Genomic DNA, 26716 nt, shown 5'->3' on the forward strand with positions numbered 1-26716 from the left:
ATGGTAAACTTGTCTATCCCTCTGGTAACCTGTCTCTAGAAAAAGAAAGGGCAGAAGTCACCGAAACTGCTAGTGTGGACCGCTACTTACGGTTTGCAGAGAGCTATTCCAGATACCTTCTCCCTCAACCTTTGAATCCTCGCAACAAGCCTGTAAACAGGAAGACTTAAAAACCCCATTTACAGTTAGGGAAACCAAGTTCCAGCCAGGCTGCCTTACGGTGGTAAGTCTAGAAGCCATGCCTGTTGACTATAGTTCATTCCACTCCATCATAGCATGCTGTGCCTTTTCAGTTCCATTCCTAACCTGAATTTGTAAATAACCTTTTCATCAAATGATTTAGTGGCACTGTCAGAGTGATGGCCAAGCTCAAGTTACATGCAGAAGAGAAACAGAGACAAGACAGAAATGAAAGCTGGGATGGCAAGGCCAATAGACCATCTCTGTGTCTTCTGGGGCTCCAGGAAGCAGGAGGAGAATGGTCAGTGATCATTTGTGAGCAAGAAAGATGAAGGAGGGTGCATGAATCAGGGCTCATGCTACTGTGGTTGGCCTGCCCCATGAAAGAGCAGAGTGATTTCATAAAGGTCTGGTCTCAATCTGATTCATACCTCTCAAAATCTTTCCGTTGTTGCCCTTTCTGCCATGAGGGTGCCACTCTGCAAGCACCTCAAGACATTTCCAACTTTCCAATGTTTCAAAGTGATTTTCAAGTAGATTCCACCAACAAGGTCACTTTCTGTCGAAGTCTAATCTACAGAGGAATGCACAACGGACCAGAAGCTTGCACACTGGCCCTACTCCTGCCAGTAACTGCTGGAATCTCGGGGAAGTCACTTAGCCCTTCTGGGCCTGGGCTTCCTCATCAATAACCAGAGGGTTGGTGCTGAAGCTTCCAGAAGACTGCGAGGATAAGTTTAGTGTCAAATAATTTTGGATTGGTTTCTAACATTTAAAACCTAGGAGATTCATATAAAATACTGACGATCAACTTTGGGGTACACTCCCATGAGGAACAAATGGAGTGGTTTTCCATAGCCCCTTCGAACATACTAGACAATTATTTATTACTCTTACAGTTTGTCATGTGCCTCAGCTACCCACATGCCCTCTGCAAACACACACATCTCCCCTAAAGGGAAGCCCCAGGACAGTAGTTTTTATCTTTCATATTCACGGAGGCACTCCAAGCACCTAGAATTGTTCATGCGTGGCACATAGTAGATGCTCAAAAAATACTTGTTTGAATGAATTCGTGGTAACTATGACAAGTATAGTTTTTTTTCAAGTGAGGGAAGCTGAAGACAATCCACTCAACCCAGAAAGAAGACATGAATATATCCAATAAATTCCTGATTTGCAAATCATAATACAGACTTGGTTTTCATGAGCTGCTATGTGAGGACTATCAAGATATATGTACGTTTATACGGTGTGTTTGGTTTCTTATACGTACAGCCAAAACTGAGATTCAAAAATAATGCTGGTGAAGTTTTCACAAGGATTCTGAATGCACCACGAGATGCACCTGCCAGCTGTTTGCCTCGCTTGTAATGCTTAAAGAAAGCACGGCACGGTGGTTCCAAAGGCATGTGACAGACAGCTCAGTGTGTGGAATGTTCCATATTAGTGTAACCTTAAATATGAAGATTGATTTCTCTGGTGGTAAAAGGCAGGTCTTAAGACTGATGAAATTTAATCTCACACCAATTATACTAATTTCAACAGCTGGCTTTGCAGTTACCCTACTCTCCCATGCTTCTTTTAATAAATGCTCACGGATGGCTCCCTGTCCGCTCCACCAGTCTTTCATTCTCAAAGTGGTGGAGGGAGAAGTGACAGGAAACATTTGCTGGAAGCAGTCAAATGTGACTGTGCATTCATGGGGATTTGTTAGCTGATGTTTAAGTCGTTGTGATCCTCATAAACAAGCATGAGTGACAGGCTTTAAGGGTAATCTTCCAAAACAAATGTGACTCATAACCATTAGCGCAGCCCATGCTACAGCTAACAACTCTTGTTCTATCCAACCTACGAGTACCTCTGGAAATGCAATAGGTAAAATCACAGGAGAGGTTTAAAGGCGGAAAATGCTGCAGGCTTTAATGCAAATGTGGCTCCGTCAGGCACACCAGCTTTTATATGGAGTCTCCTGTCAGTGGCTATTTAATTTAGAACATCTTGGAATAAGCTTGGAAATTCTGGTACTTTTATGATGGTCAACCCTACCTTCTTGGTACTGGGAGGTGATTATTTAGGCAGAATCCTTTCTTTTCTTTTAAGATTTTATTTATTTGAAAGAGAGAGAGAGTGAGAGAGCACAAACAGGGGGGAGTGGCAGAGGCAGAGGAGAAGCAGACTCTCTGCTGAGCAGGGAGCCCGAGGCAGGGCTTGATCCGAGGACCCTGGGATCATGACCTGAGCTGAAGGCAGATGCTTAACCGACTGAGCCACCCAGGTGCCCCTAGGCAGAATTATTTCTATCTAAATATACAATGTCAGATTTAGAGTTTAAAACAGGTGCTCATGACGCTGAAAATGTTTGTTTTTGAATCAACAGACCAAAATTATCAAGGTCCACTTGAAGAATATACTCAGAACTGAGCTCGCTGGTGTTTCTTGCTAGTGCTTCTGACATTTGTGCTCTAGTGAAGGAAATCTGGGCTGGAGTTTGATTGCTTGCTATCACTGGAGCCAGCTGATAAAAAGATGGGAAAATAACAGGTGTCTGTGACAACTTCAATTCTGAAGTTGCTCATTTAAGGTTTCATGCCACTTTAAGAGTGCCCTAAAAAATGAGAGTACCTTAATCTGTGTTACACACTGACTGTCAGCAGGCACCTTAAATACTTCTGGCCAAACTGCATAAATTTATGGCATTGTATGAAAAAGAGTTGGTCTGTTAGTAATCACTACCACAGACCCTAAGCTGTATAGTCCAACTGGTTTGGGTCAAAGGCAGCCCTTTCTTTCCTGGGACTCCCACAATATTTTGTGCATATTATAAACATACATTCATTTTGGATGTCTCATATGACCTCTCTTTTTCTTTTAACCTCTTTGTTTACTTGGCAAAGCCTAAAGCCTCTCAAGGTTTATTTATTTATTGGTTTCCAGCACCTGGCCCCAAAAAACCTTAGATGAATGAATATATGAGCCAATGAAAACATAAGAGATGTACTGTAACCAAATGTGTAAATATTTTATTTTTAAAAGTATTTCAACATGCTTTATGTAATTTGACTCCCATAACAATCCTGGGCACTGTTCAACAAGCAATCACCAGATCTGAACCGCTGGTTCTCAACTGGGGGGTCATTTGTCCCCCTCCCCCCACTCCGCCCCAGGAATGCTTAGCCCTGTCTGGAGATGTTTTGGTTGTTACAACTGAGGGTGGGATTGCAGCTCCTACCACCTGCTGGGTAGAGGTCAAGGCTGTTGCTAACCGTGCTACAACGCATAGGACGCCTCCCACCACAAAAAACCATCTGGTTTAAAAGGCCAATACGCAGAGTTTGAGAAACCTCATCTAAGCCCTCGGTCTCTGAACACTAGTGTAACTATATCTGTGAGCTCCTGTCCAACAATATTTTTCTGATTAAGTAGATCCTGTAAGAAGTTACTTAGTATACCATATAAAACTACCTCTTGCGTTCAGTCATCTTCCTCAAAACATACAAACAACTAGCCAAAAAGCATGGGAATAGCAAGTTCATGGTTTGATTCCTAATTACTGAGCCAGGAATGTCTGGTTTGCTAGCTCTGTTCTTTCAGAAAAAGCACTTGGGTGTAGTGAGTACCTGGATACTCCCATGCATTTCAAGAATGAGTTCAGAACATTTACCAAGTTTAGCTGTTTCTTACGATCAAAGCTCCTAGGAGGACAGCTAGAGAGGAGTAGGTAGATTTAATTATCAAATGTTTAAAAGAAACTTCAGAGTCAAAATACTGGCAAGTGAATTCCACCTTTTGCCTTTGAGAAAACCATACCCGAGTGCGCGGGAGTCCGCAGGAAGTGATGGTACTATCGAGAACTATAGAGGTAGCCAGAAATCCCTTTTGTTTGTTACAATGGAGTATCTTTCTATAACTTGCAAAAATGATTCCCTAACTTACTCGGTGTAATAGAGTAACACATGTGGACCTTTAATAACTCAGTCTCCAGCAATAAACGACAGGTTTTGGTAAACATCAATTTCAACAATGCAAAAGAGCACTAGATCAGGGAGAATAGAGGAATCTTAGGGATCATATTATCCAGATTTCCTGCTATTTTTATTTTTCTCAATTATTTATTCACATGAAATCATACCTGGAAACCCACTGTGTAAAATCAGAATGATTTATTATACGAAGCTGTGTTTGAACAAGAATACGGCACCAGAGTGCCTTGGCAATTTAGCTCCACACTCCCACACCATAACCCCAGCTCTCTCTGACCTATTAATTCATCCCACTTTGGGATAATTACACTTGGCATAGAGTACTTTCTTGAACATCAACCTAATTGTCTCTGTTCTTCCCCTTTTGAAGAAAAGGTAAACAAAGAGGAGATTAGGCTTTACTGAAAACCTAACTCTCGGAGGGAACCAGTCCACCTACTTAACATGCTCTCTTGTTTAATTCTCATGGATAATTTTATGAGCAACGATTGTTATCTTTATTTTAAGATGAGAAATGGAAGTGCTGAGAAGATAATTTGCTGAGATTTGCAGAGTTGAAACAGGTTGAGCTGAAATTTATATATGCATATGTTTGATTCCCAAAGCCTACTTTTGAGGTATATTACTTTGCCACGCTATAAAGACAGAACTGGGTAAAGCCCTCCTCAAGATGATACAACAAATACCTTGCCATAGCCCCTGCATCACTCTCAGACCGAACATCACTCGTTCCTTTCAAAGGACCTCAAGAGTCTTCACCATTAAGTCTGTTTTGTCTTGGTTTGTCAATACCCTTCTTAAATCTTGGTGTCTGCAACTCACCAGATTATTCTAGATAGGTTGTGGCCAGTGCAGAGTCCAGAGGACTGGCACTTTCCTTGTTCTAGACCCTCCGTTTCTTTTTAAAATTTTTATTTATTTTTTATTTTTTAAATTTTATTTATTTGAGAGAGAGAAAATGAGAGTGAGAGGAGATTATGAGCAGGGGGGAAAGGTAGAGGGAGAAGCAGAGTCCCCACTGAGCAGGGAGCCCGATGCAGACTCCATCCCAGGACCCCGGGATCCTGACCGACTGAGCCGCCCAGGCGTCCAGACCCCCCGTTAGTAACGAAAGCAGCCTCAGTTTCCTTTGGCAGCTACATCAGAATAGGTTAGTGACCTGTACTTGCAATGAACTAAATAACCAAATCTTTCACACAAAGGACCTGCTGTAAGCCAGGAATCTCATGTCCTTTAATTGTGAAGTTAATTTTCTTAAACCTAGACACAGGGCTTTACATTTATCCTTATCAATTTTATCTTGGTAGCTTTGACCCCTCCTGTAGGCTGTCAAGATACTCTGAAGCCTACGTCTATCATTCAGCACATTAGCTACCTTGAGCTTTACATCATCTGAAGATGTGATGAGCCTGCCTGCCTTGTTTGTTTCCTAGTCACTTATTAAAAAAAAAAAAAAGTCCAGAAGAAGAAGGTCTATCACAAAGGACTGGACGTAGGACTTGGTAGGAGGGAGTCCTATTCCAGAGTACTACATCCATATCTAAGAAAGAATAGAAAACATAATTTTGGAATTGAAAGGGACAGATTATTTTTCTCTGAAAGTTCTATTAATAGACAAGCAACCAAATATAGAGAAATTAAGAGCTTTTGTCCACAGCCACAGAGCTGATTACTGATAGAACTAGATTCATAACCAGGGTTGCTGATTGTTTGTTTTTTTTTCCCCCATCACACCATTAGACGGGATCACTAATGGCCAGAAGACATCCCAAATTTCGTTAAAATAGGTTCTTGATACAATTTTTTTTTCTGACTCCTTGCCCTTTTCTCCTAAGAAAGCAACACAAAAAGAAATTCCAGTGAACTGAAGACTCTTATTCTTATAAGCTCAGTTTCACCACCACTGATTGACAGGGACAAATCCTTTCATAAAAATGGCATAAGAACAATGCTCACACAACATAAGTCCTAACTACAAAATAGGGCATGTTTATCCTACGAAAGGTAAAACTTTGGGTCAGCAAGAGTAGATTTAGAAACAGGCAAAAGTATATGGCATAATAGTGTCCGTGTGTAGCATAACTCCAGAAACATGTTGGCAGAGAGAGGAGACAGCTTCCCTTTGACAGCTTCTGCATTCATAAAGAATACGTGACTACCATGAGTGATACGGAAGAGAAAACCCATGGCTGATTTCATAAGCAGTCCTTGTACCTCCCTACAATGATGGGGGGAGAGCTGTGTGGATAACAGGACTAGACAGCATGAGGGGAGACTGTTCAGTGACCCAGGAGATACTTTTCACAGTTTTTTCCCAAAGGAGAAGAGGTGGTTCCTGTCCCCATAAACTTTGACTACTGATTTAGCCTCAGGAAGAGATGCCCATTTGCTTTGAGAAAATTACCCACACCTCATCAGAAGATATATATATATATATAAATTTATATTATATATGAAATAATGAGGTCCAACATTGGAAGTCTAAGTACCGCATTAAATGTAACAAACCTGAATCTAAAGGACTTACTGAAGTAGTTCATGGAAATACCTCCTGTCTTTTTGACATAACAGAACTCTGACTCTTTCATAGGCTGCTCAGGTAAGCCAGCGACCTCCGGGAATGAGACGAGATTCCTACAGAGGTCTGATCGTCAGTTAGCCACCAGTTAGCACGCGAGAGGCAGTGTAGGGTGTGCTCTGGCTTGGACTCTCACTTTTGCCCTCATTAGCTCTGTAAACTAGTTATGTAATGATCCGTGGTGTTCTTCCCTAAGGGTAATGATGGAACGTCCTCCTAGCATTGCTGTGAAGAGTAACTGAGGTAATAAGGGTAAGGTACTTAAACTGGAGCCACTCGGGGCGCCTCGGTGGCTGAGCGTCTGACCCTTGGTTTCGGCTCAGATCATGATCTCAGGGTCATGGGATTGAGCCCCACCCCGTGGGGCCCCAAGTCAGGCTCCGTGATCAGCATGGAGTCTGCTTGTCCCTCTCCCTCTGCTCCTCCCTCCACTTGTGCTCTCTCTCATCCTCTCTCGCAAATAAATTAAATCTTTAAAATATGGAGCCACTAAAATGCTTCTATGTAATTATTGCAATGAATTTGTTTTAATTTGGTGTCTCCACGTCTCTAGTTCACCTAGTGACTAATCTGGGGACTCGGTCTCACTCCTCTTGACATTGTGTCTACACACAGCAAATGCTCAGTAAGTGCTCATTGAACTGAACTGACTCGCCCAGTATCACTACCAGCATCAGAGTCAACTCACTTGCTGGCTTGGTCAAATTTAATTTTATTAAAAATATAAGAACTAGAGCACTAAGGTTTTGGTTTTTTTTTTTTTTTAATCAAATTTATCCTCTGAACATTCATTGTAAAAACAATAAATATAGAAGTGTCTCATTTAATAAAAGTCTATGCTACAACATCAGTTCCATTGTTGAAAACACCGTAAACATTAGAATCCTCTTCTCAACGGTTTTCTGAAGGCATTATTATAATTATCTTTAGCTTCCACAACTTTCTTATGCAACTGCACTGCTTCTGTTAGGCATATACTGTTACTTACAAATGGCAGAGCTGCATTTCAAACCCAGTTCTGACAAAGTTTAAGATCAATACTCTGAAATCCCTAATGTGGACTGCTTCTCCTCATGATGAGAGAAGAAAGAAACAGGAGTCTGATACGATTGGTACAGAGACTTGCTTACTGAGCCCTCCCCCCAAGCACCTCTCTAGGTTCTCTGAGTATCAGCCAAGGCCACCCGACCAGCCTCTTCTCTTCTCAGGGAGTTCCTCCCCGGGCTCTTTCAACCCTCTAACAGGCTAAGCCTCTGGCTGAGTGCTGCTGCCTCACGGGAGTGATAGCCAAGGCAGGATCACAGCACGAGAGGGACATCTTGCATAACCAAATCAAATGCAAATCAAACTGGGCTCCTACCAACTAACTACAGTTGAATGCCCACCATGGGCTGAGAGGCAGCTGGTCTCACGGCAGCCTGGAGTTGCAGTCTCTTCCTTCTACCTTCTGCTCTGAGGCATCAGTTGACTCTCCCCACATCAGAGGCTCCAACTTTGGATTCATGGCAACCCACTCCCAACCAACATGTTGGAGAACTCACCCCCTAAATTCAACAGGGAGGAGTTCTATTTTAGATATATTTCATGTCAAAGAAAGTGCTTCATATTCTATTTTGTCCTTAAGGTAAGTTTTTCAGACCTAGGAATCCAAGTTTTTAGCATCCATCCATGGAAATCAGACAAGACAGGGCATACAGGGAGTAGCTACACTTTTGCCTTTGACGTCCATAATGGCTATAATAAACATGAGTTTGACACACAGATACAGCCAGGGTATGCACAGAAATTAATCTAGCTCTTCTGTTCCTCAATCAGAGCTTTCCAGGAAGTCAGGCTTAATGATGACAGCAAAGGATGGGAGAGTTAGTCAACAGTGCTTATGAAGTTCAGAGCAAACATCCAGAGAATATGGTGCTGGCACGGCTCACATGGGCAGCTGGGCACAGTCACACCAGTTTGTAAGCTCAGCCAGAGCTGTCGGAGCATGGCCCCTTGGGGACTTCACTGCATTTTACTCCTTGCTAGACCTGGCCAAACTGCCCTGATGTGGGACAGGGCTCTTGGACGGATTCCTGCCCATTTCCCTGTTCTCTTGCTCCCATCACAACACATTCTTCCATCACCAGCTATTGTTAAGAAAAGCATGGTGCCTCTTGCTCCAACCAAGGAAGCAGCTGGGCCAATGGCTGCATAGAGGAGAAGGGAGGATAGGTCCTAAATGTTAAGCACACAAAATGGTCCTTTCCTTAAAAAATGACCTCTTGTTTTTGGGGAGGCCAAGGCTCCCCCAAGTATAGAGTGGTCAATATCACCAGTTCAATCTCCGATGATGTGAATCTGTTAATTCTTACACATAGCATATGGCTATCCAGAAGTCAAATGCTCTAAACATGATTTCTTGTTTCACAAATTTGCAAGGTTTTACTAAAAGGTCAGAGAATACAGAAAATACCAGTATTTTCATATTCAGAGATCAAGAAACTAAGGATTTTAGCAATATAACTTCGAATTTTAATTTTGAGGGTTTCATACTTCAAGATGGGTTCTCATTGGAAAATTGGAAAGACCTGATATTTAAGGAAAGGACCTGGGAAAACTGATTCAGCTTTCCATATAATCACTAATCAGAGTTTTCGTAATTCAAAGGTCAATGTCCAAAGGGACAGAGAAAACTTGGATTTGGGATCTGCAGGTCTCATTATACCTCTCTCTGTCTGTCAATATTTGAGGTGATTTAATCAGGTAGGTGGGGCACAGATAAATGTGGTGTCAGAGGTTTGGTGCTGGGTGACTGGTTCTTTCAATGCAGGATATTAGCCAGTGGCTGGTGCATGGGGTACAGAGTTCAGTTACTTGGAAAAAGGTTGGCAAGACTTAGGAAGGGCATTGGGCTCTTAGGCTTCAGTGCACAGAGCAGAGTTTTGGCCTTGATGGCATCTGAAGTATACAGTAGAAAAGTGAGATCATTCCGTCCACAGAGAAAGCCTACAAATCAGGGCTGAGGGTAGGGCACAGGGATGCTTGGAGCTTCTTAGAGGCCACTAGTTCTAGCTTCCATAGCTACACAGCTATTTCCAGACCTCTCCCACCGGAAGGGGGTCCTAATTCAGCCCCCACTCTGATTAAAATGAGATAACAGAGCACTAGTAATGGCTGTGGGCTATGACTAGAGACGTCCCAGATCAGAATTTACATTCTGATTCATTCATCCGCTCCACAAATAAATGGAGATCTACTGTATGTGTCAGGATGCTAGAGGAGGGGGGTATGGGATGAACAAAACTTCCTTCCTGGATGTTTAGTGAGTTTTAAATCCATGATACTTGATTACACAAGGTACACAGGGGTCATTTTGCCAATCATTTGAAAACAATTAAATTGCCCATTTCAAGCTCAGTCCAGACTTTGTCACAAAAGTTGAAACACGGATGTCATTACAACCTCACTTAGAAGACAGACACACAGCAAATATCACTTCTCCTATGCCTTGAGCCCACCTCCTCCACCTATGCCTTTGTCCAGTCTGTTGGTGACAGATTCTGCTAACAACATTCTGAAACATTTCCTCCATGGTTCGGACATGGTCCACCATGTTCTCATACCTGCAAACCTGCCAAGAAAATGTAATGAAGACACTGTAATTAGTTAAGGTGAAGGCTTAAGGTCAGTAAGGTGTTGTAGAAACAGATTCCTGATAGATGTATCTGGGGAAATCCTGTGGATTTATTTGAATAGGTTTGAAAAATACGGACCAGAGAAAACTCTGATTCACAGCTGATGCCGAAGAAGGGCTCCGAGCCCCTGGGCCCTGCGGTCTGGGCACTAACCACCAGCCAGGGCACCACAGAGTCCTGTCTTTGTATGGTCACTGCATCAGATTTCGAAGAGTGTTTATGTTGCACATCATTACCCCCTTTACGCTGCTTACTACAGATCATGAGGAAGCGTCTCTTTGGGTTTGAGAATGACACTGTTGACAGCATTACTTAAACACACGTGCATGTGCTGGAAAAGCCCAAACAGGAGGGTGAAAGGTGAGGGTCGTGGCTGCTGGGGACCGCCTGATGACAAGTTAGAAGCGTAGGATCTGGGTAAGCAGGCAGGTAGAAGCAGCAGGGGCTAGGCCTTAAAAGATGCCTTCGTTGATGGTTCTGAAATGTCTAACATTCTTTATTGTATAGAGATTAAAGTTAAGGTTTAAACTGAATTAACTCTGGGAAAATGACTCATTGACTAAGATTCACGTGAGGAGAAAACCACCAACCACAGGTTCTTCCCAAGGGGGTTTTCTAGGGAAAAGGTGCTGGGTGCCTGAGGGATGCTGGGTCCCCTGTCCTGGAGGACGATCGCAAGCAGAGGCTGGCTGGGCTGGTCCCAGCCGATGTGGACTCCTGCACAGCCAAACCTGGGTTAGCCTCCAATCGGAGGCAGAAAACCCAATGTGTCCATGAACAGGAGCTCTGGCTACACACCAAATCCATCATGCCCACCTCGTTCCTGTCTACCCCACAACAGGAGCCCCAGTTTAGGCCACTGAGCCAAAGCGGCAGGGAGACATTGAGCAGACCAGGACTGGCTCATGCCCAAAGAGCTGGGATCCGAGGTGGAAGAGTAGAAGTACAGTTGGTCACTGGAACGCGTGAAGTGAACATTCAAGGTTGAGGCTATTCTTGGGTGGTCCCAGTCCTTTTATTTACTAATTAGCTGAGGCACAAACCTAATCACTCACCCTGCCAGATGCTTTGTAGGGGTGAGTCACTTAGCTATGTGCAAGCCTCACCGACCTCCCAGATTCTGCCCCGTGCAAGAGCTTTGCTGCTGTCAACTTATCCTGTATACATTTTATTGCACTCCATGAGGTAAGTGCATACTCCAGAGATGATACAATATCTGGGGGTACGTTCCAGGTCTCAGGATAAAGTCATGAATGTCCAGAGATGACACGGGGAGTGAGCCAGGCCTTTGCTCTGCTGTGGACCCTCGGGGCACAGTAGTCTAAGCCGTACTCCAGCCACACTGCAGAGCTGGGAAGGCAGCCGCGGGACCTGAGCGAGGACGGGCGGGAGTTCTGGGAAATGGCACACGGCTGCCACTGGTCTCAGCACGTCTCCTGCGCTACAGAGCTGCTCCCTGCAAGGACCACTTCACTGCTACCAGGCTGAACTATGTTCTGAGACTTCACCACGTTAAAAGTGAGTCATTGCTGATGTTGATAACGTTAACTATGAAGATGAGAACTTAGAAATGGATGGAGGAAGAAAGCTCTGACTGTTCCTGAAGTCCAAACCCCACACGTAATTGGACTCCAAGTACGGGTGGTTCTGTCTCAACATCTCTGTGATCCGTCTATTTTTTACAATGGTCACATTTATGTCATCTCTCTCCTGACCTATTATAATCATCTTCCTCTACCTTCATCTCAAATCCACGTTCATCCTACCACCAGTAGTGTTTCCAAAGTGAAAACCTAACAGTATTATCACCCTGTTTAAAACTCCTTAATAACCTAAGGGGATCACAATTAAATTATGTTTACTTGTCTGTCTTCTCTTCTGTAAACATGGGCTCTCCAAAGGTAGGAATATAAATTTAAAATCCATCCTATCCTTGAATCCAGAAAAGTGCTCAATAAAAGCCTGATGAAAGACTGTTTTGCGTCACCATCTGCAAAGGTCTGTGCTGGTCTCCTCCACTGGCACCCTTCCAAAAGACAGGGCCAGGGACTCCTCAACCTGGCCGGCCACGCCCTGCTGAGCTCCAGTAGTGAGCAAGTTTGTGACCCTGCGAGGACCCAGTGACACAGGGTTGCTGATGTACATGGACTCAGGCCATGGCATGAGAACAGACTGAAAGATCTCTTCTTGCTCGTGGTGACAGTAAAGACAGCGGCCATGTAAAGCTCTATGGTGGTTTTTTTCACTCCCAGTGTGAATAGAACGCCTAGAACTGCTCCTTCTTGAAAACATGTAATAGGCACACCATTTGCAGTTTACCAACTACAACCATGACTCTAATACTTGCTTGATATATATCTTATATGTCTTGGCAACCTCTCAGGGCTCCGTGGAGCCTCACTGTAGGGGGGTAAGGCTTATTTACTTATTTATTTTTAGATACAGTGTTCCTTCCACCGGGTCATTATTTCCTATCTGTTAGCAATGAGAACAGAGGTGTCTCTTTTTCCCCCCACATAAGTGCTGTATCAGTTTGCACAGGTTTATAAAAATGTTCAGAGATATACAGAGAACATCATTTTGGGGATCCTGATTCCTTTAGGACAAGGCATCTCACTCCTAGCGTAAATTTTTACCTTGACTGATACAGAAGGATGTAGTTCCTTTTAATCTTTGTAGTGATAAAATACTAATTATGTGCTTTGCCTGCAAGCCATGCCATATATATATACACATACGATAGCCATTACACACAAATATTATAAATGTTATCTACGAATATTACACACACACATAATGTTCCATCATTAGCTCTTATGCCTGGCCTACAACTTTGAGAAGAACTATGACTTGTTGGATACGCCTTATACTTCTCTCTCTTCTCTTCCTCTCTAAATACTATCTTCAGTCTCCAAGGCCCAGCCATACCTGCCTTTTCCACGAAGCTTTTGCCATCTCTAGGCCCTTCTATAATTTAACTCAAATCTACCAACCCAAGTTGACTTCCACAGTGAATACTTACAGATCTAGTGCTCGTGTACAACATACTCTGGCCAAATGAATCCTATGCCTTCTTCAAAGTAAGTGCTCAAAAAAATATCTATTGAACGCCAAATGTGTCAAATAGAACCAACTGCTCCTTGCCTGGACAGTGCTGCTACATAGTGTAAACTCAGTCACTGAATGAGCTGTTCTCTAGTACACCTCTTATCCATACATGCAACTTCTGTTTATGTTGTTCCTCTATCACATCAGCTATTTCTGTAGCCACCTTGTGCTCTTCTCAGCCGTTTAAAGTCTTAACCTAGTATTCCTGTTCCTGCTGAAATAACACTGACCTTCCTCAGGAAGTTGTCTCTAATTCACCACAGCGGGAGGTGACCCTCCTCACTTCCCTCCTCCCAAAGAGTATAGCTGGGGCCACTATTCTGATAGTTATTAGACACTGTCTCACTTGGTAATTCTTTGTGCAGGTTCCTGATCTCTTAGCTCATGATAAATTCCTTGAAGGAAGATTCACTATATTTCCTGTAGCTCTAAGTTGAATCTTTGAGAACAGAAAGGACTAAAAAAAAAAAAAAATCTGTACGTTGAATTTGCATTAACTATTCCAGTCCACCTTGATTTATTCTTTTTCGGAGCATCTTGACCATTTGTATTCATTACGTAATTTAGACCTTAAAGCTATACAGTTTGTCATTAATTTCTAGAAGTTTCTCATGTCCCAACTAGACTGGACTTCTTCAGAGCAGGGGCCTGTATGCTCCCATGTTAGGCTGGTGAGGTCAAAGAGGATGCTCAGTTTTGGACTGATTGAAACAGCAGAGATACGACCTAATAGGTCGAAGAGTATGTATAGCCATCAAATCTTCATGCACATTTCTCCCTAAAATCATCATCTGAGGAGCAGCAGTTCTGATGCAACCAGCTGACAGTCTGACCCTGGGAAGCCCCCTGAAAATAAGGCATTGTTGGTCATTCCTGATTTGGGAATGAGAAATTCTCCCCAAGACGATGTAACCGGTCATGAGGAGCGGTTGTAGGGACTAACACCAAGGGTGGAAGACAGAGAGACAGCACCTATTAGAAGACCTGAGCTAACACAGTGGTGCACTGTTTGATGTTGAGTTCTCATTAAATTTCCCATGGGGCAATTAGACGTAATGAAAAATCCTCTCGGGGCCAGTATATTTCTAACTGCTCATCTGCCCAAACAAGAAAAACCCTGCTCAAGGCTTCAAGTGCCAACTTCCCTAGGCATACAGCTCTGTCATCCTTTACCAGCTCCTGGGAGAGCTACTCCAGGTAATACCTTCTAGATCCCTTATTCCGCGGCGTCACCTCTTTCCCTGACCAAACTCAATTCAGATGAATGGCTGGTAAAACTACAGTAGTGTTTTGTTTTGTTTTAAATCCTTACCTATGTTTTCAGTCTGCCTTATACAATGGGAGAGGACATTAAAAAAAAAAAAAATTGGCTACAATCCGGACCTGGCAGAAAAAGAACCGCATGGCCCCTGAATGTCATCTGAGATTTAAGCTGTGTTATGTCACGTGATCACTTTGGCAGAATTCACCAGATAAATGGCCAGAACTGGTAAACACACTCACACGTGTGCACGCTCATGTTCAAACGTGTTTACCTACAACTTCTGATGGAAACATCATACTCATTCTGAACAATCCCAGGCCACTTTAAGGTAGAACTCTGGAGTAGCCACATATTCCAAAAGAATTTAGCTTAGCCCACTAACTTAAAAAAGAAAAAAAAAAAGAGGAGAAAGAAATGTTTTCCTTTGCTAAATTACTTCGGTGTAAGTACGGGAAGGCTGCGTGACTTGTTTGCTGTAAGCCATTGCATTTTCTTATCTCTGCTACCCCCAAACAGACAAAGCAAACAAAAAGCTATCAAAAAGCAAAACAAAAAGCAAACATAAAACCAGTTAATGGTGCTGTTTTCTCCACTCTCCTTATTAAGTTAAAGGTTTATGTCAAAGCTAAAATGTCAAAGCAGCTGAAATAGATGCTACTCTCTAGGCCTAAGTGTAACTTGAGCTCTCTCCTTTCGCTGGGGACAAATTTTTAATATTCTTTAAAGATTTCCTTTGCCATACTTTTCATGTCACAGGTTTTTTAAATTCCTCAAGCCTTGCCCAGTGCAGTGAAAGCCATCTTAATGAAGAAAGTAGAGATTAAACCACCATGACTTTGGGGTAGCCGAGGATCTCAGCTGTAATTCTTTGGCTCCGAACCAGGGTCTAAAACCAGCCATGGGAAAAGCTGCTGAAATGGAGCCTGCAATTCTCTCCATGTTTGACTTGCACAATGTTGACATTATAACACCAGAGAGACCCAAAAACATTTCAAACAATTATGACTTCTTTTCTATAAATATTTTTAAATTGCTTTAAAAGATAAAGTAACATATTTTACCCTTCTTATTTTTTGTTTTGTTTTGTTTTACTCTGGTCGCCCTCCGCCGCTCACTACTACAGATTTATTTTTGGCTCAAAGGTCAGGGAGGACATCTTAAGGCACTGTCTCTACTGTTAAACTGTGTTTTCCACCATGAGTTGCCCGGTGAGTAGGGGAATCAGCTACTCGTAGAGCAACAACTGAATGTGGTGTCACAGCACAGGACAGGAGAAACAGATTGTTCATTTCTTATGTTGACGCCCAAGCGAGGAAAAAAAAATCAAATACTCAAGACAATCTTTTAAAAAGTCTCCCATCCCTTTATCTGCACCGTTTCCTTACTGGACAGAAAAATCCTTCTTCTCATTCCCTTTCGTTACCCCTTCTTGTTCCAGTTATTTCCACCATGAGACACACGTTTGAATGTACTGAGACTTCTCCACGAGGAAGACGGCGTAAGAAAGGAAGAAGAATTATAGAGATGGCCAAGGAGCTCATGAGCTCTGAGTACATTAGTCAACTATTTTCAGCTGTGTCTTCCTTCACACTTTGCCAAACCGTAATCACCCAGAGTGTGAGAGGTGAAATTTATTTGAAACCAACAATTTCCACTCTCAGAGAATATGATTCAGAGACCTTAATTCTGAGCTCTGGAACTAGGGGATGATATCCTTAGTCACGGAGAAGCAGAGTGATCAGTAGGTTAATAACCAACCCTCCAGTGCAATTTCGGTATCTCTCCCAGGCCCAAGAGACCTGGCTCGCCTTCAGTATAAATGCCCCAGCATGATTTGCAGCATTTATTTTTGATGTGCAACATCAGATGCCAAAACTGTATTCCTCCTAAAACACCCACAGAAAAGTCCTCTTAGCTTATGATTTTAAAGCTAAGACAGGTTTCCTATTTGCTGTTACTTAAAACTTACCTCTTTTAATTAAATCATCCAAAGACCTTACAATTAACAAATAAAGTTCAGTGTTATTTCAAAACACCGGGGGTGGGAATGGGAAAGCAGAACTCACCTTCACTCCCAGAAACAGCATTGCCTGAGCCTGCCACTGCCAAGGTCAACAGCAGCTGCCAGAGATCCATACCTGTAGGACCTGCGATTGCACAAAAAAGAATAAGATAAAGTCAACGAAAAGCAGACCGTTATCATTACATACTGTTTAAAAACTGGCTAAACCATGAATGAGCTGACATGCGTGTCCGTTCTCGAAGGAGTCCTAGCACGTCTTTCACAGCCCTCATATTATTGCACATTTCATGAGGGCGAACCGTAGGTTTATAATAAATTCTACTTCCCATGGGTACTTGCTCCAGGAAATAACATGGACACTAGAGATCTTCTTCACACCCTGGCCAACAGCCCTAGAAGCACCTCACCACAAAGGACCCCCACACACTGATTCAATAATAAGGGCCAGTGTGGTTTCACTTTAACTTGATCTGGAAATAGAAAAACTCGTCAGCGGTATCACCAAGCATAGGGCCTTGAGCTGGACGGGCCATAAAAGGAAAAACACAACACCCCACTTGTAATAGTAAGACTCCTCCAGTGTGTTTCCCAGTGAATAGAAGAGCTCAGCTAATACTCAGAAGACTGTACTAATGAGCCCTCATGGGGAGGTTTAGCTAGAAGACAGCAGAAAGGAGACGGTGAGAACAAAAGACTACCAATCATCTCTGCTTCCTAGGTGGCCTCCTTAGGAGCCCTGGTGTCCTGGGTTTTCTGTTTTAGGAGGAGTGTGGTCTCCGAAAGGCCTGGGAACGTGAACACCCCGGCAGCCTTGCTGGCTATTTGGGATCCCAAGTGTGGGCACACCTGGATCCCTTCTGTGTGATGAACAGGGGAACAGATCACGCCTCAGCCAGCACACGCCTTCGCCTGGAGGAAATAAGCTTTTTTGGAATCACTAATCCAGGTGTCCACTTCTAGGATCTCTGAAGAGACAAGTTTGGGCTGGTTTAAAATGAACTCAGCACACTGTCCTTTGGAGGGCTGCTGTTACATCTGACAACGAATGCCAACTCCTTTAAAGCTTAGCCGTACGATTTCCATAAAATTACATTACTTACTCAGCACTCAGGCATACCTGGTCATCGCCCTGGGCTCTCCACCAGGGCCTCCCTCTGGCCTCATTTTCACTACTCTACATTCTTGACAATAGTGAAACAGCCCTTCTCGTTACCCCTCATCAGGCTGAAATGATGAACAAGAACGTTTGTTCTCACAGGTAATGGAATGAATGGCATGGTAAAGGCCATGTACTTCTGAATAGGCATCAAATGTGATGTTTCATACTTTCATTTCTAGACAGTGGAGGGCCCATCATTTCTTTTTTTGGTCCATATGATTTTACATTCCTAAAGGAACGTAAGAATACACATCTCTACATAACTGAATATCTTCCTGTGTCTGAATGCGCACGTACAGGCCGAATGCATAAAGAACGCCTTCAAACACTGGCTCCTGGAGTCACTGGCAGAACTGAGCGTGACACTGCCCATGAACACACTTGGCCAATTACGAGAGTTCACACAAATGTGGGTTTCAGTTATTGTACCATCCGCGGTTTGAATTCCTAACCTGGAAGGCTCTGAGCTAATGGCCTTGCATCATCCTCATCTGTCTACTTCGCAAACGTGAACCTCGGAGCATCTCTCCTTAGACCCTTTACTAGTAGGTGAATAGGCCATGGAATCCGAGCTTGAAGCCTCCAGCAGAAATACGTAAAAAGGCTAAAAACAAATATGCTACAGGCTGAAAATGCCATCCTGTTGTTAACTGGATATTTCCTTTTAAAATTTATTTTTCAAGTTTTTTTTTTTTTTTTTTAAGTCGTAAAAGCATGGAGGAACTGGGCTCTATATACAGTGTTACTTTTACTAGCAATCTCCAAACGCACTTAGCGTCAGGTAAAGAAACCTCCGTTGGCACTTGCTCTCTGTATATCAGGTTGTAACAGAATTCTAATTCCCAGGCAGGGGTTTTGGCTTTGCAACTGAATAAAGACACAAATAGGTTTGCGTTGCTCAGAAGGCTGCTTTCTCTGGTTTGGAAGTCCCCTCTTCAAACAGTTCAAAGATACTTGGCAGATGCCCAAACAAGTGAATTTTGCTTCAGATGAATAATAGTTGACTCCCACCCAACCCCAAACTTTTGAAAGTTGCTATCTGCAAATGAACTTCACCTCTTCCAAACGATCACAACCTATTTCCATAGCACGCCTTCTAGCTCATAAAGTGAAACCAATCAGAATCTTAAAGCAAAGTCAACCAGAAATCTGTTTGCACACTCCGGCAGCAGAAAAGGAGGTATTTAAAACTGCCATTCTCCCAAATAGGCGACGAGAACCATTCACCACACTGAGAGCATTGCAGACTGCCCCGACTCGCGCTCCAGCTAGGGAGCAGAGAAGAGGATGGAGACGTGTGGCTGGATTCAGGAAGAGCTCACTGCTCCATCCAAGACTGAAGCTCTGCTTCCACGGTTGCTGGCTCAGTGGGGCTGACTGTGACAGTTGTCCCCTATTGAACTGTCCCCAGGGCCAACCCACAGCCGGACTGATGGACATTCTGTTCGATTTGACTGGAAGCTGCCACCTTCAGTTCTGCAGTACTCCCTATGGCAGCTTCTAGATAAGAGGATCCTACTTTATTAGGTTTTAGCTGGGAGAAAACGTTCCTAGGAGAGGACAAAGTGCCAACACACACAGTGTGAAACTTCAGTGTTGTCTGCCGATAATGTGCCAGATGTGAGCAGGAGAAAGTCCCATTATTCCCCTTCCCCAATATAAGTCTCTATGTAGAGGCAGGTACTGTCCAGGGGAATCGATCAAATAAATGTACCTTAGCCTACTGGGTTTTTAAGTTTGCAATATTTTTCTAGGGAAAACACCTCTCTAAATTTCTACTGATATTTATGCATTCTTTGGCTACAGCCTCATGGCAAGATTTTCATTTGGGGTGGGGCAGTGGTTGGGTGGGGGAGACAAGCTCCATTCTTGCATAATGGAACTCGCACCATTTCCACTTTCAAAGCCTGAGGCATTCTGCCTGCCCTCCTCCCTCCTCTCCCCCAACTTCCTCAAGGGAGAGCCAGCTGAAAAGCAGTGTAATCCAGCTGGTATAAGTTTTAATTCTGTAAACTGCCCAGCAGAGGAGACTCTAAATTACTGTTAGGCCTGTGATATACTGACTTTTATTCCTTGGCTATAAAACAGTACATAAACACATGAGAAGAGATGGAGATTAAATATAATATTTTTTCCAACATGTTACAACCAATTCCAGGCCAAGAAAGGAATTAGTTCAATTCTCTTTATTTTAAAATTAGCAAGTATTTGCTGAACTCCTAGAATTGTGCAGGGCACCCTGGAGAATGCAAAAGCAAACAGAATCATGGTTCTTTACCTCAAGAATTAGGCAAGGTAGGCAAATGAAAGTGGGAAAAGAGGAAGCATACCTAAAAATGGAAGAAAGAGCAAAGTGGGAAAAAATCAGCCACTGAACTGAGGGGCTTCAAATTAGAATTAAATGACAGAGAAGACTGTGATAGGTAAGGAATGGGGGGGGTGAACTTGCATTATGGGTAAAAACTCAGATGGTACAAATGTCCTGGGTATGGCTCTGGGTCTAATTAGTTCAGGGCAGTAGCTGGAGGTGAGAGACAGAACAAGGTTTGAAATTAAGAATACAGGGGAATAAAACTGGATTGGTAAGGGAGCACTAGATCGAAACAGCAGTTCAACGCATGTATTTTTAAAAGAATTGATTGATTGACTGATTTAGTATGAGCTGGGGGGAGGAGCAGAGGGAGAGGGAGAGAAATCCCCAATCAGACACCCCACTGGGCTCGGAGATGGGGGGCGGGCGGGGGCGGGATCCCACCATCCCAGGACCCTGAGATCACGACCTGAGCCAAAATTAAGAATCAGATGCTCAATGACTGTGCCAACGAGGTGCCCCAGCAGTTCAACTCATATTAATCAGAAAGTCACTGGAGATTTTGGGATAGGTAAAGCAAAGTGCAAAGTGGATTTTTCTTAGGATAAATCTGCCCCTCATACTTTCTTAACTTGGTATCACTGGGAAATACTGACAAGATTTGGCGATGACTGGATACAGGAGATGATAAAGAAAATATGTCTATCCACAAATGAATGAGTATATAGTATATGTGTGCATGAGAGATGGCGCTATTGATAGAAATCAGGATTTTGGGATCTGAATTCAGGAAGAGCAGATTACATGACTGTCTTGGGATATTTGGTATTAAAGTGATTTCATAGTGATTCAAAGGCTTGTGGAAGTGTGAGAAATGTCTGGTGGGAAGCTGAAGGTAGGAGACCAAAGACTGAAAGAGAGAGGGAAGTCATTACTGGATTTCAGAGATTTTTACATAGAGATGATGAGTACCAGATGAATTTAATACAAAAACTAGGCTATTTCATGAAGAACCCCCACATTAACTTTATTAAAAGTAATATTATAAAGTATATTAAGCCATTTAGGGGAAAATGTGCTCCTATATGGTTTGTAATTTGGCAAAGACAAAAGGAACCACCAACCAAAGCCACTTACACCCTTTGATTTGTACCAAGTATTTAAAAGGAAAGTGGTCAACAGCATCCCTAGAAGAATGATGTCAGCATATTAATATATAGATAGAATAATATGATGGATTGAGGAACTTGTAGTTTGCCTTAACAAAGACAAAATACCAATATGGCAGCTGAATTGATAGAAATAATTATTTCCCCAATTTTTTGTTTTATTTTTTTTATTTTTATTTTTTTAAAAGATTTTATTTATTTATTCGACAGAGAGAGACAGCCAGCGAGAGAGGGAACACAAGCAGGGGGGAGTGGGAGAGGAAGAAGCAGGCTCATAGCGGAAGAGCCTGATGTGGGACTCGATCCGGTAATGCCGGATCACGCCCTGAGCTGAAGGCAGACGCTTAACCGCTGTGCCACCCAGGCGCCCCCTAATTTTTTGTTTTATTGATCTAGCTATCCTGATACCAAAAAAGTAAGAGCTGATTAAAAAATCCCCACAAAAACAGAATTGTTTATATTGCAAAACCAACAGTCTAGTTAGATAACCTAATAAATGTGTACTTTCTGATGCAGGTGTTCATTAGTAATGATATATTGCAAAACTGACTCGAGCTGATTTCCAGGTGAAGCTGTTCTAAGAACTCGATATCGAAAAAGAGGCAAATCCAAAAGGGTATTTGAAATGACCCATTCTAATTAGTACCAGGCATTTGTTTGACTAGTTTGCATTTGTTCGTGTTATTACCCACTTTTTATGGTGCTGGTCATTTGAAAATTGGTCAGATCCAAACTGCCTTAGGTCAATTTCTTTCTTTCCAATTAGTGAGAGAGAAAAAGTCACAGACATTACTGACATACTTACTTTCGCTGAGATTTTTCCCTTCTCAGGCAGTGGGGAATACAGGACGGAAAATTATTTTAAATGTGTAACGTATGAGGGGAAGAAAGGCCTTTGGGAGTAGTATATATAATAAATCTTCCTTTTTATAAAACAGTTAAAGCATAGATGATACGTAGCTGCACTGACCAGCTCGGTTACCGCCAATCACCAGTGGCCACCGAGCACTGGAAATGTGGCTAATGCAACTGAGGAATTAAATAAGCTAAATTTTTAGGTAACTTTAATTAAGTATTTTAATTAAGCATTTAATTAAGTATATTTGAAACAGGTTGTGATACGAATCTAGGTTTTCAGCTATAGATTTTATTAAATACAAAAACAGATTAAGTATCTCTGATGCAAATTTAGTATTCAAATTAAGATGTGCCGTAAGTATAAAACATACATGGGTTTTGAAGGCTTGATACAAAAAAGGCATGCAAAATATTTCAACAAGGTCTATGTTTACTATAGGTTAAACTCATATTTTGGATAGCTGGGTTAAATAAACATATGATTGAAAACTAACAATTCCTATTTCTTTTTATTTTTTTAAATGAGACCAGCAGGAAATTTAAAATCACAGATGTGGCTTGCATTATATTTTATATTTCTCTTTGACAAGACTGATATATATTTTATAGTTTGTATGTCTGTACTTGTGTTCAGAAACATTAAACTATAACATATATAAAATATATGTTTTTGTAACAGAAACAATAATACAAAATTTCGTATTTCTAATGACATATAAAATCTTTACAGTTACATTTTAAGAGGTCATCCCAAATGCAGAATGACGGGGACTGAAGAATTAGGCATGAATCTATTTGTAGGGTATTTTTAGGGTACCCAGTATGCCTTTATTTCCCTTTAGAAGGGTGACAATTCATACTCTCTCTTTGAGTCATAGACAGTGGTGCACTGATAAATGTGTAAAAATTGTCTCTTTTAATTGGAATTAAAGAGAGAGAGAGAGAAAGAGAGAGAGAGAAGGACCATGATTGGTAGCATTTACCAGTTTCTGTGGTGTAAATACCTCCACCAAGGCTGATTTTAAGTTACCAAGGCACCGAACCTGGACTCCCTGAAGTCAATGAACTCGGATTCACGAGCCAGTACAAACTGGACACAGCACACACAGCAGCTGGGCAAGTGGATGGTGCTATCTAGGCTCCACGGAGGTAACAGGGACAAAGATTCAGCAATCTGCTGACACTGATACAAGATGTAAGAGACAGTACTACTGAGTGAACCCTGGACACCTGATTTCCTTTAATGCCATCTGTTCCACTGTTAGCTGATCATATTTAGTTAATGATGATTGATCAATATTTTCCCAAGTCTTTAGAAATTAACATCAGCCTCTACCATAAATGCCATCTTTGATCTTCATTTACAGAGAGAGTGAACTTGGGGTTAAGAGCATGTGTTCTGGAGTCAGAGAGAGCTCGGTTCAAACCCTAGCTTTACCAAACCTGTTGACTTTTCTCTACTCTAATGATGATAATATTATTACCTTTTTCATAGGAAAATCAGGAGGAGATTAAATGAGGTGATTTATTCAAAACATTTAGCATGCCCTCTGCATGAATCCAATAAATAAGTTATTAGACTCTTTCTGATACCAGTAGCTACTGACTGTGTTTTATAAAGTTTCCATGGGGTGGATGGGGAGTGGGGCCCTCATTTATACACCATGACATGGAAGCCTAGGGAGCTGGTTAAGCAATCAGCAAACGTGCTCTTGGTTAGCCACAACACACAAGACTCCCTTCTTCAATCACGCACTTACATCACATAAGGGTCCAAGGAAAGAAAGAATCATCATGATGTAACGCGGGCGTCTCCTAGGCTAAGGCGGGAAGGCTGCTCGGTTTTGCTTAGGTGTACGGGCAACTGTACACCTTCGAAACGGAGGCCGGATTGTGGGAAATAACCTAGAGGCTGATTTCACCCATCATGATGAGCTCATCTGCTATAAAAAAAAAAAAAAAAAGGCTAGGCTGTTGTTACCGGGTCCAGATCATTTGTTTTGTGAATCGTGGATTTCTAGAGCTGAAAATTGGGTAGATGAATTCCAGTGATAGGACGCTTGGCTTGCAGCTAGGCCTGTCCCTGTGAGAATACCAAAGGCAGCTGGATTATGGGAATTTAGGTCTTCGCCTCTTCCTTTCCGGAGAAGAGAGAAAATACAGGCCTTTTCAGCACTAAGTGCTTAGTACTGCTCCTATTTTGGTGGGCATGGGTATACTGCTGGGAGTGGATGTTCTCGGCACATAGGGCACTCTGTTTGAGTTCAGTATGACTCAGTGGCACCTTGCGGTACCTCACTGCAGCAACTATCCTCGTGCATGGCCGCCAGACGCCCAGCCTGCTTCGCGCGCTGCCCCGACCGACTCACAAGGCAGGAGTCAATTGCAAAGGCGCTCATTTGAACAGTATGTTCCTTTTTACATCATACTTTACATCACTGCACCTACCGAGTCATTTTTTTCCAAAACAGAATTTGAAAACACAAACTTCTTACTGAACTTCTACTGTTTCTCTCTTTCCATAAGTGGCTCTTTTTTAAACCTATTTTTTTTTTTTTATGACTGTGATAGATCCTACAGAACATGGGGCATATGCTTTAAACAAAGTTAAAGATGTTAGAGTTTCTTTCAAACTCTCAGATGGAAACTGGCTTTGTTTTACCTAATTTAACAGGAAATAGGCTGTAAGACATGATCTCATAGAATGAAGCCTTCAAACACAAACAGTATTATCTTGATGAGATTATAATCTGACAGTGATTAGTACAATAACTCATAGTGTGCTAAAAGGGGCTACTAGCAGACCCAGATAACAGACAGAGCAAAGACTGGGAGAAACTCTTCTTGCTTTTTATCAAGTCCAAAATGAACTTGTTCTTTTAAGGTAAACAAGTTGAGAAACCAAGAGTGAGGCAATGTGATCTTCTGGACGAAGCATTTCTAAAGAAGGAGTCAGCAATCCCATGCCTGGCTGCCAGTTCAAGACGGCCTGACTCGGTAACTCGGGCAGTCACTTAATCACTGGGGGCCTCAGTGGCCCTGTCTGCACACCATCCCACGATTCTGTGAGAGGCCAAATCCCATGCTGAGCGGTGTAAAGAAAGCTCCGTTCATGGAGGACTACTCCTACCCTAATGTTGCCAGGCACCTTGTCTTTCTCTTCGTTTCGCTGTGAGCAACTGGGGGCAGTAGGTGTGTTTCACTCACTCACTGGATCCCTGACAGTTAGCCTTGGGCCTGACACAGGGTAGATGCCTACTCTAAAATCGGCCCGGTGAATAAGCCTGCCAGGAGTCTTCTTATTTCTCTCGACGTTTACACAGACGCTGCGAAAGACCACCTCATTTTCAAACTGAGAAAGTAAGAGTTCAGAGGAACTTTGAGACGTAAAGTGAATCCCCCAGACAGAACCATGCTTGAGGTCTCCAAGGCCTGCCTTCCCCTTCCCGTGCTTCTTCGTAAATGGGAAACGAGGCTGACTAAGCATGTCAGCTGGGTGGTACCAGTGAGGCAGGAAAAGCTATAGACAGTAAGAAAAAGAGAAAGAGTGAAGTTTGGATTTGAATTACACACAGGGGCAGACACCACAGGATTTTCAGTGCTCCAGACCTGTCAAGCATGCTAATAATTCATAAATGCTGACACAGCAATTTTTTGGGATTATTGCTCAAGGGCTATAATATTCATCTCTAGGCCTTCGAGTCTCCAAGAGCACCTGGTCGACCTTCAGGTACATTACTTAAGAGCCACACAGTGTGCTCTTTCCATGACACGGGGGCATCCCCACCTGCCCACCGCCGCCTCCTTTAAGCCTATATTTATAAATAGAAAGAAGTCTATTTGGCCAGACCGACTGGCTGCCAGATAGATGGCACACATTGGGCAGATCAATGTCATGTCTCAGCTCCAGGAAGCTTATAATATACCACTTCACTCTTGGAGATCATGGGAGATGTCACAGCTTGACTTGGACCACTCACTGTTAACAGCTTGAGTAGAAAATGCCCTCTAGAATAGTGTCACAGAAATAGAGTGTGAGACACAAGTGCCAGCCACGTATGTGCTTTTAAATTTCCGAGTAACCAAATTAACAAAGAAATACATAACATTTGTTTTAATCATGTATCTTCTTTAACCCAATATATCCAAAATGTTATCAGTTCCTCATATAGGTGATAGGAAAAGTATTGAGATATTTTACACTCCTTTTTTCATATGGAATCTTCGAACCTAGTGTGTATTTCGCGCCACACATCACAACCAGCGCTAGCCAAGCTTGAAGTGTTCCAGAGTCACATGCAGCTAAGTGGAGGCCACATGGGAGCATGTAGTTCTGGGACACCGAGAGATTGTGCATGTCCACGCAGCCAGCTCCCTGGCGAGGACAAAATGTCTCTGTCCTCATTGCT

The 26716-nt window shown here is 42.6% G+C and overlaps 1 protein-coding gene across 6 annotated transcripts in view; it reads right to left on the bottom strand.

Annotated features, from left to right (window-relative positions):
- The window catches only part of GHR (growth hormone receptor), a 256429-nt gene that overhangs the window by 117306 nt on the left and 112407 nt on the right, over nucleotides 1-26716 (bottom strand). For all 6 annotated transcript variants that reach the window (XM_045787358.2, XM_045787357.2, XM_045787355.2 and 3 more), the window contains exon 2: nucleotides 16854-16934. In XM_045787358.2, the coding sequence (XP_045643314.2) occupies nucleotides 16854-16923 (70 nt within the window). In that variant the 5' untranslated portion in view covers nucleotides 16924-16934. The remainder of the gene's footprint in view (nucleotides 1-16853; nucleotides 16935-26716) is intronic.

This window comes from Ursus americanus, chromosome 15, assembly GCF_024610735.1.
Source record: "Ursus americanus isolate L20-20 chromosome 15, mUrsAme1.1.p, whole genome shotgun sequence".
Classification (NCBI taxonomy): Eukaryota; Metazoa; Chordata; class Mammalia; order Carnivora; family Ursidae; genus Ursus; species Ursus americanus.